Source organism: Nestor notabilis, unplaced genomic scaffold, assembly GCF_000696875.1.
Source record: "Nestor notabilis isolate BGI_N333 unplaced genomic scaffold, ASM69687v1 scaffold3449, whole genome shotgun sequence".
NCBI classification, from domain to species: domain Eukaryota; kingdom Metazoa; phylum Chordata; class Aves; order Psittaciformes; family Psittacidae; genus Nestor; species Nestor notabilis.
In genome coordinates this window covers 403,915-420,690 of record NW_009944073.1, presented here as the reverse complement: position 1 = coordinate 420,690, position 16,776 = coordinate 403,915, and the positions used below count along the sequence as shown (strand labels likewise).

General features: G+C 35.8%; 1 protein-coding gene across 4 annotated transcripts in view; it reads left to right on the top strand.

Annotated features, from left to right (window-relative positions):
* QKI (QKI, KH domain containing, RNA binding) overlaps positions 1–16,776 on the top strand; it is a 108,748-nt gene that overhangs the window by 16,780 nt on the left and 75,192 nt on the right. For all 4 annotated transcript variants that reach the window (XM_010022248.1, XM_010022245.1, XM_010022247.1 and 1 more), the window contains exon 2: positions 7,365–7,481. In XM_010022248.1, coding sequence (XP_010020550.1) covers positions 7,365–7,481 — 117 coding nt within the window. The remainder of the gene's footprint in view (positions 1–7,364; positions 7,482–16,776) is intronic.

Below are 16,776 nucleotides of genomic sequence, written 5' to 3'. Positions count from 1 at the left end.
CCCCAAAGTAATTTAAAATGTTACCAAGATTACAGCTACACTAATAACTGCATTATGTAATACCCAGGTTAAATGTCGAGCTGTGAAAGAGCAATAGATGTAGGAATTCGTATGGAGAGAACTCATTCACTCTGTTACTAGGGGAGCTTTTCATTGCAACCTTTGAGATGCGTAATACTCAAAATCTCTGTGCTAATGTGTCATTTTCATATTATACTGGATGGTGATATTTTTATATAATAGAGTCTTTAAACCAGAGCATTAACCTGGTTCTGCTGCTGCAAATAATAGTAAATGTTTTAGCAATATATTGCAATTGTATTTGTATCTTTTATTTTTGCATCAATATGTTACTTACAGAAGTTTTGGAACTAGACTAAGCCTGTCTTTACCCATAATAATTGTCAGTCCTTGCCTGTAACAAGATGAGTTACTCTCTGGCTTTGATGTTGAAACATGATTACTGTAACTGAATTGGGAACGAAAGAAAAAAATCCCCATAACCTGTGCTGAAAAAGTATGCAGTGTACTAAATAAAAATGGAACCAGTCTTAGTGAATTACACATGCACTGAAAATTATGTTTGGCCATTTACTAAACTAAGAAGAAAAATATTTTATTATCTCATTTTTTCACCAGTGATAGAGATTTTGCTGTTTTCTTTATGACAACTGAAATTTCAGAGAATTCGAATTGCTTCAAATACTTTGAGTGGTAATGACGGTTTTATTAAATGCCAGGGATTAGATTTCTCACAGCTGAAGTAATCTTGAAAGTATTTCAAATTGTGTGCTAGAGGTTTTGGTTTTGTTTATCCAGCAGAGAAGTACCTCATTGCAGATATGACAGATCCTAACTTTCTAAGGGGTTGGTATTCTGTATTTTGTTCTCCAGTACCTCAGTGGTTTTGGGTTTGTGTTTTAAGTGGCAAAGAGACTATTTTGTGATAATTTGTGTGTTTCTCACAGCACAGCACTTCTAATTTACTACTAAACTTCATGACTTAAGTGCTTCATAAGGTCTCATTTAGCTTTGACTATATTATTAGAATGGCGTATGGCAGATATATACCCAGCAAATATAAGTGGGTATATTTGACATAAGCAGATTATATGTGTCGTGCTGTTACTCGCTACATATGTACTTCGGCATTTCCTTTGCTATTTTGCATAGAAACCATGCTGCATTAAGGGGTGGAGGGAATGTTTCCCATACATTGTTGTCTGCAGCCTCTCTTATCAGTATGTGTTTTTGGAAAAGACTTCAGGAGACAACTTCACTGTTGTCACTAGCAGTCTTACCAACTACCTAAAGTTAGTTTGTATGTAAAAAATTAACTTCTCTATGTGGTTACTTTTGTCTGTGTTCCCTGTGTTGATAGTGATAATACCATCTGCTTTGTCAGCCTCCTCTCCCTGTAAAATCTCATCAGATAAGTCTGTTTTTTCTCACCTATGCAAAACCCTTGCAGAATTCCACTGGCGTGTATTTAATCCTCAAAATACATGCACTAGCATGTAGCAGTTAGTGAAAGATCTTGTAATTTCAAAATCATTTTATTCCTGAAACATTACACCTTTCCCACTTGATTTCTTAAATTTGTACAGGTGGCTGTATACATAAACTTTCCGTTCTCTGTTTTCAGTTAATCTGTGGTGTGGTCACAGAATAAGCTGTGTATATGATGCAGTTATTTTTATTTGGTAATAGTTCTTACTACTGCTCTTCAACAAAAGCTGTGTAGCTGTTGTCTGTGATATGACTGGTGTTGAATCACTGGAAATACTTAATAAGGCATGAAATACATCTGAGTTTTCTATTCATGGAAAAGATACTTTATATTTCCTTAATCACCACCTATCAAAAATCTAGTGGTATTGTCTTCTGTACTGGATGAGATAGTGGCAATAGTTGTATTTCAAAAAAATATATTCAGACTGCAAAATATAGGGTGGAGGCTGTAAATGTGGAATGAAGGCTGTGTCTTCAATCAATTCCTCCTGTTATCTTACTGTTGGTGGCAAATTTAATTGTGATTATTTTGAGTAAAGAAAAAATTTTTTTGTCATAGGTGTACATCATTGTAATATACATTATTCTCTTTAAAATATGTCTATGTACTACCTATCAGTAATGTTAAAAGTTTTGTTTCCTTTATCAAATAAACTACCTAACTGAAAGTATATTGTAATTGCCTTTTTAAGATTTAATATGCTCTATTTTGTTTTCCAGTACCTCAAGTGGCTTTATTTTTGTTTCAAGTTACAGGCTTTCAAAGATCTAATTGGCTGTTTATCTGGTGTTTTTATGATTACCTAAAACTCAGCTTAAAGCAATTCAAACTACTTCTAATAAATGCAGAAATACTTTATTTTTTTTTTTAAATAACTGTAATACTAGTATCATAAATCAGTGCTCCTTTAAAAAGAAAACAATGAAAAAAAAAAACACCCCTCAACCCCAAATTTGCTATTTTTGGTGGACTAGTGAATGCTTTTTTTGGGTTCACAGCCTTGTCTTCTGAGTGGTCATGACACGTTTTGTCAACATAGTGCTATTTTTTATCTTATACAGTAGTAGTATTTCTGATTTAATTTTGTATATAAATGTTTTAAATGCATTAACTGCTTTTATTCATCAAAACCGTGGATGAAAATAAGTACTCAAATTTAATTGTAACTGTAAGAAATATGTTAATTCTTAGGAGTAGTGTTAATCTTGCTCACCAGGAGTACTCACGTTTGACAAAAAACATGGTCATACATGTTTATCACACTTTCTTTTGAATGCCTTTCTCTTTGCTGAAGTTTATTTGTGTCTCTTCATTGCTTCATTTCCACAGTTAGCACTTTAGCCTGTGACTCTGTCAGATTAAGTTATCTTCACAAATAGTCTTGGAAGAGGACTACTATGATTTGAAGGCATAGAAGGTTCCCTCCAAAATGGCTAAACTGACTGTTAGTATTGCTGCTCAAGATAAAATTACCAGATGTTCTCCATTATAACATCCAGTTTTCAGCTGCTTCTTAACCTTGACATTTTAACCACTGAACCATGCAGAGTGTTCATCTTCAGCTGCCTTTTATTTGGTGAAGAAAAGCATACAAAAATGGAATGAGCAGGAAGTGTCTTCAAAAACAAAACACCAGGACATTTTGAACCACATTTTTTGGGATGCTTTAGTTTGTTTGATACATCGGTATACAGTCTGAAAACTAATTCGCATATGGGAGGGTGAATGTAAACTACTGTTTTCTGTCTTCATGGAAATCCACTTACAGCTGGCAGAGTTACGACTAACACTTAGCTGTAAAATAAAATACTGTAATTGGAAAAAGTCTGAATAAGGGAAGGGCTAGGCTGCTTTCTAACTGATGGAGAAGCCTGAAGTTTCTGTGTTCTGTTATGATTAAAAAGGTGGGGAAGTCATTGTATGTAAAGGTAGTTTCAAAATGGAGAATATGTTTTCGTGTATGGCATAACTATACTGAAGCGGATCCTGTAAGCAGTTAAGAATTAAATAACATCAAGTGTGGACCTCTATAGTTACAAGTCCTCATCGTAGTAGTTAGTAAAATTCATAGAATTATAAAGGAATTCACAAAATTTACGTAATTTTTCTAAGTTGGACATCACGAGGTGAGCCCAAATGCCAGACTACTAGAAATGAGACATACTGCGAAGTTTGTGGATCATTGCAAAAGGCTCTCTTTGTTGTGATTAGAACTTCTGCTGAATTTAAATATTTATTATTGTGTCTTAAACTATTATTAGTTGAGAAGTCAATGGGAAGCATAGAGTATCTTTTAGCTTTGTATAATGAGGAACTACTGAGGTTTGCCTGAGATTTTCATTAAAATGTTTAGGCTGTGTGCAAAACATTTGTACTCCAGTATGCATTGTATCTGAGCAACAGAAAGGCATTCTATGACTTTTCTCAACTTAAAGAATAGCTTGTTTTGGCTTTTTTCCAGTGATAAATAACTAGCTCTGCAAATTTGGTGTATAGTAAATCACTGGAACATCTGCTAATAAGATGGTAAAATAAATTAGTCTTTAATTAAGAAGAATAATTGTTTAACCAGATGCATGTGCTTATGCTCTTTTTTTGCTAGATTTGGATATTTTAATCATACCAGATTTTTTCAAATTCTTCTCCAGTAATCAAGGAAAGAGGGTTGGGTTTTTTTGGTTGTTTTTTTTTTTTTTTTTCCCCCCAGCAGATAGATTAGATCTTGCCATATCTTACTTTCAGGTTTCAAAGGAAAACACAGAATACAAAGGGCACAATAATAGTATGAAATTTAGTACTACTGGACTCCCTTAAGTTCTCAGGTTTTAACTTGCATGGAAAGTTTCTTGAACTCTGCATTCCCATACACACTTCTTCACAAACTCTTACTAATCAGCAGCTTTGAGTCTTTAGCATAGTTTGTTCCTGTTTTCCTTTACTCTGTTTGGGGTGTAGGGGCTGGCGAGGTATAGAAGGACTGTGAGAGCAGCTCGTCTGCTTGGGAAATAGTTGTTCTATCCATAGGGAATCCAAGCTGCATTTATGAAGGAATTTCTGATGCAGTGGTCTTGCGAGGTAGAACACCAGGTAGAAATTTTGTCAGCTCTTGGGGAGTGTCAATTGCTGCAAAGTAATCATTAATGTCACAGAGTAGGTGCAAAAGTTAGGATTTGGAGCAACCTTTTCCCTAAGATGTTTGTTTCTGTTACCTTCAACAACAAAGATCATTGTGTACGGTCTCACAATATTTACTGTCTCTTAAGTGTTTAATTTTGTGCAACAGCAATGTGGACTTCATTGCTCAAATGCAGAGCAATGTGTTGTTGTAGGGAGGCATAGAAGTTGAATATGAATTCAAAACTGGGGAAAACTGGCGGTGCAGAGGTAATGGAGAAGAGTATCTGGAGTCATTGAATGTTGATCCAAACGTAAGAGCTGGATTATTTTGGGAGGGAAAGAAGAAGCTGGGATGTGCTAATTGGAGTGTGATTTTTAAGATGTAATTGTTCTCAGTAACTTAACCTTGTCGAGGTCTCTTTTGAAGTACTGCCTTGTCCAGACATCCTGTTTTAAGAAATTAATAAATTGAAGGGCCCATGAGAGGTAACAAGAGCGGTCAGAGTTTTAGAAAGAGTCTCTGTCCAAAAAGGTTCAAAGGCTAAAGCATGCGGTTTTGGAAGAAAAGACAGGGGGTTGATCTACCTTTGAGAGATTTATGAAGGCTCTTTGTAAGGAGAATATTCTGGGAGTAGCTAGAAAAGAAACTGGCTTAACATTTTCTTTTTTTGCGGTTTAAGTCAGCAATTTCTTACTCAGAAGCCACAGTTCTAAATAATGGTCAGACAACATGCATAAAGGTGCAAGCTTGAGAGTAATACGAATTCCTGCCGTTTTTCTTAGTATTATAAATTGTTCTATTTAATTTTTTAATCCAAATTTTGCTATCTTAGAATTTGATTATTCTTTTAATCATGATCCAAGTTAATAAAATATTAGAGGATGCTGTTTTTCTTGGGAGATAGAGAATGTAGTGATAGTTACCTTGCGTGTTGGCTAGAAGAGTGGTTTAAGGTCAGGTTTACAATATTATTTTAGCCTTGACAGTGGAATGAGATATTTAGCTAAAGATTTAGTGTGCAGCAAGTGTGGCTTTGGAGAAAGGCAGTAAGATGCTGTTTATGTTACGATAGTAGCGTGATTTTGGTATTAAACATGAAATGTGTAACGAATGCAGGATTTGGATAATATTTCAAGGCTGAACTTTATCCCTTGTGGCTGGTTCATTGTTTTATCTAGTCTTAGTCCTCCTTAATTTCTTATGATTCACAGTTCATATGAGCCATTCACAAGTGCCTTTAATCTTTTTTTTTTTTTTTTTTTTTTACCTTGACAGTTGATTCAGACTTCATAATATGTCTTTGGTTTTTTGAGCTTGGAATGCTAAATAATTTTGGGAGTGTATCTTCCCTATGAACAGTTTAGGCATTGTGAAACATGATTATTTTTGTTGAAGATCTTCTAATTTGCTTGTGTTCATAATTTCTGTTCATTCCTAAGGATTCTACAAGGATTTCGAATATGTTGAATTGCAGTACTCAAAACCAGTTTTAATTAGCTGAGGAAATGAAAGCCAACAACTTCTTCATAATTCCATTGAATAGCTTTGTTTACCAAGATCTAAAATATCAAGACTTCTGTTTTTACTGCAAAGTTTCTATTCTCTTAATAGCTTCTTTGAATTTAATCTTCACTCTGAAATTTCTAGGTTTATGTATCGTTTGAGTCTGGTGCTTCATCTTTGCACCATAGGTGTCACAGACTACTGCTGTATGTTCTTAATGCTACCTGCATTTAGTGCTTTTATTTTTTTATGTCATAATTTCCAGAATGTGTGATTGAAAATAATGAAAGGTAAAAAACCTGGAAAATAACTAAGAAATACTGTTACGTGTGGGTAAGTGGCAGTATTACTGTGTTAAGCCTAGTTAGGAGGTTGTCTGCTGATACTGAAGTTAGCCAATTAAACAAGAAATACTTGCTCTATATGTATGCACAACTGAGTAAAGTATACGACTTACAAAAATGACGTGCTTTTGTCATGTATCTATATAAACACACATATATACACACACACAGAGTGTTTTCCAGGAATGTGAATACATACCAGGCTGGCCTCAGGTCTTTTTCTAAAGGAAATGCTATGGCACAGCTAGATAAAGAAGAGTTTCTGTAGATGTGGGTGGCCAGCCAGCAGGGTGCTGTCCAGATCGAGCCTACTAGAACAGTGTGAAAATGTTTTCTGTATGCTCCTGAGGTGTAGGCGAGGAACAAACGAATAGTGGGCATAGGGGTCTTCCCTGAAGGCCCAGTGCCTTTATGGGGCTGGACTTGCACACAACTTCCCTGTGATAAGACTTGTGTATGTGTGGTCATGCAACCAGAACATTTGTGCTTCTGTGATGTAATGCACGTTGTTTGCCTAGTAATGAGCATGTCTAGTAATGTTAGTGGTGAGGGAAGGTGTTTTGTAATTTCTGTAAGATGATATGATTACTTAATGAGGAGGAAATTAGTACTACCACTGCCCTAGACTAATGGACGTTAACCTTCAAAAAAATCTATTTTCACCTGAAAGCTGTATCCCCCAAAGTAGGGGTCACTTAGTTATCTAATGTATGAAAATACTACTTACCTCATTCTTTAACCTCAGGTATGTAGTTTAGTGTTCTAAACTGATAAACACTGATGATATTTTAGAGACAGAAATACATCTTGTTAAATTTTAAAATAATCTTGTTTACTTGGTTCTACAGAAATAATAATTTTTTACTTTTTTTTTTCCCCTCCCCAGTTTAACTTTGTTGGAAGAATCCTTGGGCCCAGAGGACTAACAGCTAAACAGCTTGAGGCAGAAACAGGATGCAAGATAATGGTCCGAGGGAAGGGCTCTATGAGGGACAAAAAGAAGGTAAGCTTTTGAAAGGTAGTGTAGTTTCAGATGCAGTTTTATTTCCTAATAGAGGGTAAGCTTGTGTCTCTCTTACTTGTATTTGTTGCATTCTTACTATATGTTTTTTAATTATCTCGTCTTTTTTACAGACTTACTAAATAAGTCTACCCTAAAGAAGTTAAATATGTATACTCCATAATGGTGCAATTGTGAGTCTAACTAGCAATTATGAAGTATTCTTCAGCAGTAACTAACTTCTAATTGTGTCATGTTTCACAAAATAAAGGAAAAAATTGAACATAAGTGTACTTTTCTAAGGAAGAGTTGTTAATCTTAAAGGTGGTGTTAATAACATTCTAGTATTGAAATACCAAAGTAGTGTCTTGTGCAAGTAGTGCAGATTGGAAAATGTTCAATGTATTTCTGGCAGTGAATTCTGTCAGTGTGAACCAAGAATCACTGTGTTTCTGGATTTGTTCTATGTCCAGGTGGAGTTGTAATGTAATTAGGGATGTTCCTTGCTCTGTCCCACAATATGCATGCACATCAGGTATAAATAGGGAAACTACAGGCTGAATGTTGCTCTGGTGGTAAATCCTGGAAGTGATTTGGTTTTGCAGGTTATTTTCTAGCTATTTCCCTCCATCTCTGGTTGCTACTGCTGAAGTTGTGTCAGCATCTCCACTGCATTTTTGAAAGGTGTGCTGGTTTCCTCTTTGTTCCCCCTCTTTTCCTTAGCTGATCAACCATCTGATACATATGTAGCACATGACAGTTAAAATAGAAAGCTAATGTCTACCCAGTTAAGAATCTCAGCCTTCCCGGAGTTTGACTGTGTGCAGCTTTCAAAATTCATTTGATGCCTTTTGTTTTCATAGTCAGCTGTAAATACTGTCACCACCCTTTCTCTTATTCTCCCTATAGCTATTTTGGCTGTTTAGATTGCTAACTTTTGAGCAAAGATCTATTTTAACCCAGAGAGTTCTTGGCTGCTGAGGTTCTGTTAGAACTAAGAGGGTGACATTATTTTAAAGAAAGACTTGATTTATGAAGGTTTCTTTTTTAAAAAATCATAAGTTTGTCCAGAATTCCTTCTTCTGCTTGGCTGGGGGCACATTTAACATACAAATGACTCATACTGTTACAGGGTTTTAAGTGATAGATGGGTAAATAGAACTTGTAGAATTAATATTTTTGGTAGAGGATTTTGAAATACAGATTTCCTGTAACTGGGGGGTGGTAGGAGACATTAAAATTTCTGAGTTTTAGAATTTCAGCATGCTTCACTCAACATACCAAATTGTGTGGGTGTAGATGCTGTATGTTGAAGAAAAGTGTATGGTTGCCAATATGTGAACAATATTAATTACATAGCTTTGTTTGCAACTGTTAATAGTAGTCAAATTCTTACATATTAATATCTATATATACATCTTACATATTCATATATATATGTGTGTGTGTGTGTATATGTGTGTGTGTGTGTGTGTGTGTGTGTGTATGTGTATATATACAACTCCCAGGGCAGGAGATCTAGTAAAAATACTGCCCCTCTTAAAGAGAAGACTGTTCAATCTACTCTTGAAAGCTACCACTTTTTGACTGGCAGATTAATTAGACCTTATGATTTCTGATGCCAATTATAACAAAGTAACTCTTCACCATGAGGAATATACTAAAATTTAGTTTGCAATGAATGGATTCTCAAACTGTTAATTCCAAAGAGAAGTACTGATGCCTTAAAAAAAAGTGAGTACTTCAGAGTTCCTTCAGCTCTTTTCTTATTTAAACATAGTTTTAAAAAGACATAGTCATTTTATCAATACTGCAATCCTTATCTTCATTTATGGGCAGAATTTAAGTTTATTGCTGCTTCCTCTTTATTTTTGGAATAGTAATTCCAGGTCGGGGTAGCTCATCAGGAGTTAGGTTATGTAACTGAATAAAAATTTTTGTTCTGGTTCATTTATGTTCATGGATCTCATAAGCTAAAACATTTAGGCATCTATTCTTTAGGAAGCTTTTAAGTATAGACTGAGGTCCCAAGCTTAATGGTCCAGAAATAATGTCTGACTGTTAGTAGTGAATGTATGTATATTTAAAATAGTCATTAACAAGGATGCTCTGATACATCCTTTAAAGTTTTGCAGATTGGCATTGCTGTGTGGAAAATTGCACTTAGCTGTGTTAGCAATAGCTATACTGCAGACAGCTACAATAGTGTAAAAAGAAAGAAAAACCTGTATCTGAGGCCTCGATCTTTCTTCTGAAGGGACCCATTTTCCTATAAATACTTAATTTGCAGACTCTTCAATAGAAATCACTTAGAAGAGTAAAGATTACTTCAGATATCTGGAAATTGCTGTGTTCCTTTGCCCACATATAATCCATCCCTCCCTCCCACATGCTCCATCTCTTCCTTGTCTACGTTCATACTAGCCTGAAAGGAAACCATTGTGGCCCAATGAATTCCACATTGGGTATAGTAGCCATTTTGCACGGTGTGACTAACAGTGCATTTCTTAGAGCTGTACCAGTCTTCGTTTTTTATAAGCTTTTTATATTAAGACCCACTACCAAAGATGTTCTGCTTCTATGCCATCAGCGGAGCAAGGACTTATGCACCACCAGCCAGCTTGTAGTACCTGTGCATGTACCATGTCCTTCGTCACATCCTAGCTGTCAGCTAGGATGAGCACATTCTCTGCAGTGTTGTTGGTCACCACCACATGTTCTGAATTATCTAGTCAACATTCGTGTAGGTCTTGGAGTTTATGAAATGTCTGTTACAGAATCACTCAGGTTTGGAAGGCACTTCTGGAGGTTCTCTTATCTAACACCCCTCCTCGAGCAGGTTTACCTAGAAGAAGTTGCCTAGGACTGTGTTGAAATGGCTGTTAGGTTTAGTGCCCACAGCCTCCCACTGCTGTACTTCAGAACCTGGCCTCTCCTGTGGGGAGTCATCTTGCTAGGTAGCTTGGCCAGGTTTACTGTCTGGGGAAGTGTTATGTTTTGGACTGATTCCCCCCGCTGTTCCCACTCTCTTTAGTTTTATTTATTTATTTTTTTAGCTGCTCAAAGGAGGTAAGGCAGTGTGAGTTATTGGAGTTTTGTTTTTGAGAAAACAGAGGATCTAAGACCTTCTCAGTACGAGTCACCTGGTTTTTTTGAAGCTTAGTAAGAAAAGTGAAGCTGTCTTTGGTAAGGTTGAGTTCTGTATGGCAGGTCAGCTAGAACTTTGTATGCATGAAAAAGTACAAACTGACCCAGTCAGCGCTTTATTGCCTATTACCTCTTCTAAGTTGTCTGTTGTCTGATAGTTTCAGAGCACAGTGTACTTGACCACTGGTGATTTCATGAGGCAGTTCTACAGTTAGTGTTGAATATTACGTAGTTTAATATATTTGAAAGATATACTAGTATAATGTATTTGAATAACCCGTAGTATAATGGCTATAAAGCCACGTTGAGTATCAAATAATTCTTTTGATAAAACCTATTTTCATGCCGTGCATTCCTAATTTTTCTATTGCTCTTTTCTCTGCAGAGGTGATTGGTATTAGCCAGTAGTTTATCTTTTTCAGAACCATCTGTATTTGCTCTATAGAAAATCCTGCTCTCCTGTGTAAGCCTATGAACAGAAGTAATGAATTAGAAACCTTTGTCATGTGGCCATATCACTCCAACTAGAATCAAACCTTGAAACTTTGTGACAGACTTCCCCCACAAAGAAAAGGAAATCCTCAAATCCTATCTGAGGCTCAGGTGGTGATCAGAACATCCCTCTGGGTAGCTGCAGGTAAATTCAAAATCAAAGCCTTAATTGCTGAGAATATTGTGCTTAGAGCCCGGAGGTGCTTGAAGGAGATTATTGGGGAGGGGAGAGAGGTTGCAGGCATTTATCAAAAGCTAATGAATGTGTAACTTTATTAAAACCAGGCATTTTTTGCTTAGTCTTGAATGTACCTCTCATTAGGTAATGAGGAAAACTAGCAATTTTCACACCAATTAAGAATACAGCTTAATTAAAGGGAAGACTGTCCAATGATGGATAAGCAAAACACTGATATTTGTCATTTCCCTTGTCTTACATGAATTTCTTAAAACAGACGTTGACACATCTATAGGAAGTCAGCTCTGTCACTTGGAGGGGTTTGCAGCCTTACAGCATCACGCTACTGGCTTGTGGCAGCCTTGGTCAACTACATTGTTTTTTCCCATTTCTTCTTCCTACATATAGTCAAGAGTCATCTCCAGAACAGTGTATGAAAAGGGCAACATTCTTTTTTATTTCATGAGGAAGCATCTTGTTGTTTTTTCTTACAATTTTATTACAGTTGAATTTTTTTCTTACTATTGATTATTTCAAAGAGAAGAGCATGCAGCTATGCAATTCTAAATTCGGGTAACTCAGTGCCTTCATCTGCTGTAGCAGCTTCAAATCTGTTGCACTGTGCTCCATATTAAATTGCTTGAACTGATTTGTGGTTCCTGACCTACAGCTTACTTCTTCCTATATCACTGTTCACCTTGCGAGCAGAAATTACATAAAGTTTCACATAAGACAAAACTCTTGGTTAGTACCAGTCTTGTCCTTTGGCTGGTGCAGAGTTGTCACAGTAAATAGATAATTCCATATCTTTGGACTCTCCAGTTTGTTCTGTTTTATAGTAAGGATAAAAAGGAATTAAAAAATTATCCTTGGTACTTAGGCAAAGCTTGAGGAAAACATTAGAGTGAAAAAATTCACTGTTTTGTGATCAGGGTATTTTACTGTGTTGACATGCCGTATAGAATTAAGTAGTATATATTTGTAATATTTTAATACCTTTTAGTCTCGGAAATAACTCAGAGTATACTCATCAGATAGAGTTTAATTTCCAATGGAAAATCTTAAACATTCAGTTTAGCTTATAAATAGAAGTTACTGGCATTAAATAATACATACTTTGCAGTACATCTTGTTAGAAGAGCCTTTTATTGCTTCCCTAATTATACGATGCTCAACTTTTGCGTTCTGTGGAAAGTGAGAAAACAATAAAAGCTGTGGTCCTGACACATATCTTGGAATGGAGTATATTTAGCAGATGGTAGCAAATGGTAAGTTGCTGTGTGTTTCAGACTGAAAGGTTGACCAGCCATTGTTCTTGTCTTCTGGGAGTAAATTGCATGGTTCAGGCCTGTCGCTTCTAAAATCATGCCTCTACACACAAGCATGCTGCTGCTTTTTGACAGTTTTGTGTATCTGTGTTGAGAAATCATATCCATGGTTTGGAGTAGCAGTTAAAAAAAAAGATCGAACTAGTTGCAGAGATGGGGTTTTGAGCATTTGTCAGTACTATTAGGAATAAGGGGGGGGGAATCTTTTAAGTGATTTGGGACATTAGACATGTAAAAGTGAAAAATAAAGTCCATGTATGTAACATGCAACTAGAAATTACTATTTAACAAAACAAATCCCCTTCTGACAATGCTTATGGAGTTTGTGGTGGTCAGATGCTTACTTTTAGAACTGTAACTGTCAGAATCCAATGTCAATAGCAATCCTAAGTGTACAATTTGTTAAAATTGATTGACCTCTACTTACTGGAAACCCGGTGGCTGAGGCAGTGTGAAGCGGCAGTTCAGCATGTTGGATATAATGGACTGTGTTTTTGTTAACTTTTGTTGCACATGAGAGCTGCAACTTGGTTATATTCAGTTGTAATTGCTATCAACTTCAGTGAGTATACATTAAGTCATTGTATGAGCAGGCTGCTCAGTTAAGATTGAGATATTACCTATACAGCATGTTCCTGAATCTACTGCATCGAGATTATAAATTTTTAAAAGAAAATTACTTAAGGCATTCAGATGGCAACATTTAAGATACTACCCTGGGAACAATTAACTTCAGAATCTAGCATTTTCTACAGTGACATTTCCTCTAAACAGTTTCTCAGTATGCATGTCTGGATTAAGATGATTTCTCAAACTGATTCATCAAACTTGGGAGGCTTTCTTCATATTTAATTTTTTTATCACTGTAGTAACTGGCCTTTTGTTCTAAAACTAACTGTAAACAAAAAAGTCATAATCATGTGAAGGTACTACTGACCTTACATAGTCAACATACCACAACTGCCATTTTAATACACGGTAAAGAATGTACCCTATTAAGCTGTATGAAAATTTGTGTGTAGCTTTTGTGTGGTGGAGAAAAATCCTCCAGCTTAGAATCCAAGTCCGTTTAAGAATATAGTTGGTACTGATACCACTTTGCCTTCCTAGAGGTTCATTGTAAAACACAGACGTAACGAAAATAATTTTGGTTGCTTGTAAGGTAGTAATTTCTTTTTCAATAGTGAGTACTTCAGAAAATAGGCTTTTCTATTCCAATTTTAAAACCTTTATTGCATTTGTAACCACTTATTTTGAATGCAGGAGGAGTTGTAAAGCTGGATTTTATCATTATTATTACTTTTATTAAAGAATTGTCGAAGCATGGCCTTTTCTCCCTTTTCACCCATAAAACAGATGTCTCTTGAGTTGTATCCTTGGTAGTCTGAGAGCAAAGACCATCTGAAAAGATAAGAGGTTATACTATTAGCTAATAGTACAAAAAAGAAAAGTCATCACAAAAAAATAATAAAATTCCTCTTTGCAAGTTGCTTAGGTAATTACATAATTAAGTGCTAAGGCCTGACAAGTACAAATTGTACTTCAGGAAATTCAAAAGGCAGCAATGTTGAAGGTAATGGATGTTATTTCTTGAATTACCCTGACTGAAGGCTGACTCTTCTAAGCCTGTTCATGGGGATTTTGTAGTCCAGAGTCCCCAGAGTATGTTTGAAATCTAACCTGCCTACATCTGTTCTCTAAGTAAAAAAATGTTCAGTTCACATTGACTGTATTGAAGAATATAGTGTAGGTACAATTACCTTAGTTATGTATGGGAATGTGAATTTTACAAAAGAGAATGTTTTCCTTAGGTTTTATATATGATTTGACAAACGCTTGTCAGTTGAAGTAATTTATTGTTATCGTGGTATCTGATGCATAGCATTTTTTAGATAAGTTGATTTCATAGATCTCTTTACTTCTTATTGACTACATGCTTAATATATCCAGTATATACTGGATGTATTTCTTCATGTGCTCAATACAGAGTTGCAGCTTTGAGCAGATTTTAACAGTAATAAGATACATGTTTTTCTATGTGATGTGAAAAGTAGCCAAGGCCTTTGACTATGATCAACTTCAGTATCAACACTTGATTGTATGTCATTTTGTTCTGACAGCACTTAAACTGGTAAATAGTTAACTGGTTATTGAACTCATTAGGTATGGACATAACAGGCTTAATGTTATTCAAGAACAGTTTTCTTAAAGACACTGGAAGCTGTAGACTGGAGGAGTATAATCAAAGCCATGCTAGTAGAAACCAAGTTATATAGTACTTTACGTTCATTTAGTGTTTCTTGTTGGTTCCCTGTGAGCAAAAAAAAAACCCAAAACCAACTTGTGATCAAGAGGAAAGAGAACCTAGATTATGGGGAAATTGGAAAAAAGTAGCACGAAGTGTAGTGCAAAAAGTAATATCAAGGGAATCTTGAGTCATCATTGCCTGAACATCTGTGTATAAACAAGTCTCTGTTTTATGAATTAAAATCCTATGTCTGTTGAACAGTAACTGACTCATCTTCATCTCTACCATGGTAGAAACTGTCTTTCTGCAGAATTACTCCTAAGCTTTTGTTAGGTGTGAAGTATAGAGAGTGTTGATTGTGTTATAAAAAAAAGTTGATTAGGCTACAGCTCACAGCTGTTTGTATCTGGCAAATGAACAGAAGTTTCGAAAGGCTTGGGGGACAATTCATACTGAACTGTTTTGAAGTATTGACAAAATCGTTTGCAAAGATATGTCTGCATTTTACTTTGTCTGGCAAAGTAGTGAAAGAAGTGAATGGTTTAAATAATGAAAATCTACTGTAACCTGAAAGTTTTTCCATACTTAGCAGAAAAAGTTGAGAGAGAAGTTACTGAACTAGGTGAGACTTTGTTTTAACAGAGTATGGGCATTCTGATGGTATAGTCATGTGATTTCTTAAAACTTTATTTTTCTCTTGAAGGGGTAATAGTCTTGAGCATTATCTAATATTACTGAAATGAGGGAGTTGATTCTTGTGAGATTCCAAAAATTCAGTGATATTTCCCTCTCTTTATAATGTGCTCTGAAGGACAACTAGTGGTTTTGCAGATTTTAACCTCCATTTTCATTTATCAGCACCACTAAAGTATTTCCAGATTTTTCTAGGCTAGAAACCTTTTGAAATGCCTATTGCTGGATGAGTTCACGTTTGAAATAAGGCTGGCTTTTTAGCACTTAAGAATTAATGTTGTGATATTATAAGCTTGCTTACCGGAGGTAATTTGTGTTCAGGGTTGTGTTTGAGTGTGTTTGCTGTGCATTGTGAAACTACACTTGTCTGGTGTGGGAAAGGCTGTACTCAGTTTGAGCCTCACAGGAATTTCCCTGGAGTGCCTGAACATTTGAGTCTACGTAAATGTGGGAATGGAGGCAGACCCTGTTGGCTCAGGGAGGAAAGCAGCATGTCTGTGTGTTTCCTAAGTAGGTGTCACTTATTATTGGCAGCTGGCCGGCAGAGTACAGGTTGGTTTTTGTCATCCTGGATATAGCTCCTTAGGGTCAGATTCAGTAATTTGATTGAGACTGATAAGAAGCTGTATTACGTGGAGCAGAAGAGTAAGCACAAACTAAGATACCACTATTACTGAAACCAAATACTTAAATTACTAATTGAACATTTAGAAGATAGAGGTATTTAACTTTCTGCTACTTTATTGTTTTCCAGATAGAGATAAGTAATCTGTAGTGTTTCATTGCGGCAAGATACTGAATTCCTTTTCAACTTGGAAAAGTCAACTGTATGGTGACAATCACAAATCTTAATTCCTAAGATGTCTGAGCTGTTTGGCATTTAAACTTGATTTTAGGTGGTGACAATTTTCCACTTCTCTCAGATCTGCTGACTGCATTAGCCTTTGTCTTACCTAGACTGGGGCTAAAACATGTTACTAATTGCAGTTATTTACCTTGTTGCTAGGTATGGCCTACAGTACAGTACATTAAGAATATGAATGAAATCTCAAGTAGCTCTGTAGATGTTAATGGGTATGCAGTGGGGAAGGTATCCTTACTTTACAGTTCATCCTCTTTCAGATAGAGAGGGATTTCTTGACAAGCAGTTGCACATTTTTATAAGCCTTTTCTGAGAATAATTAGCAGTTTCTGTCTGCCTAGTTGTTCACA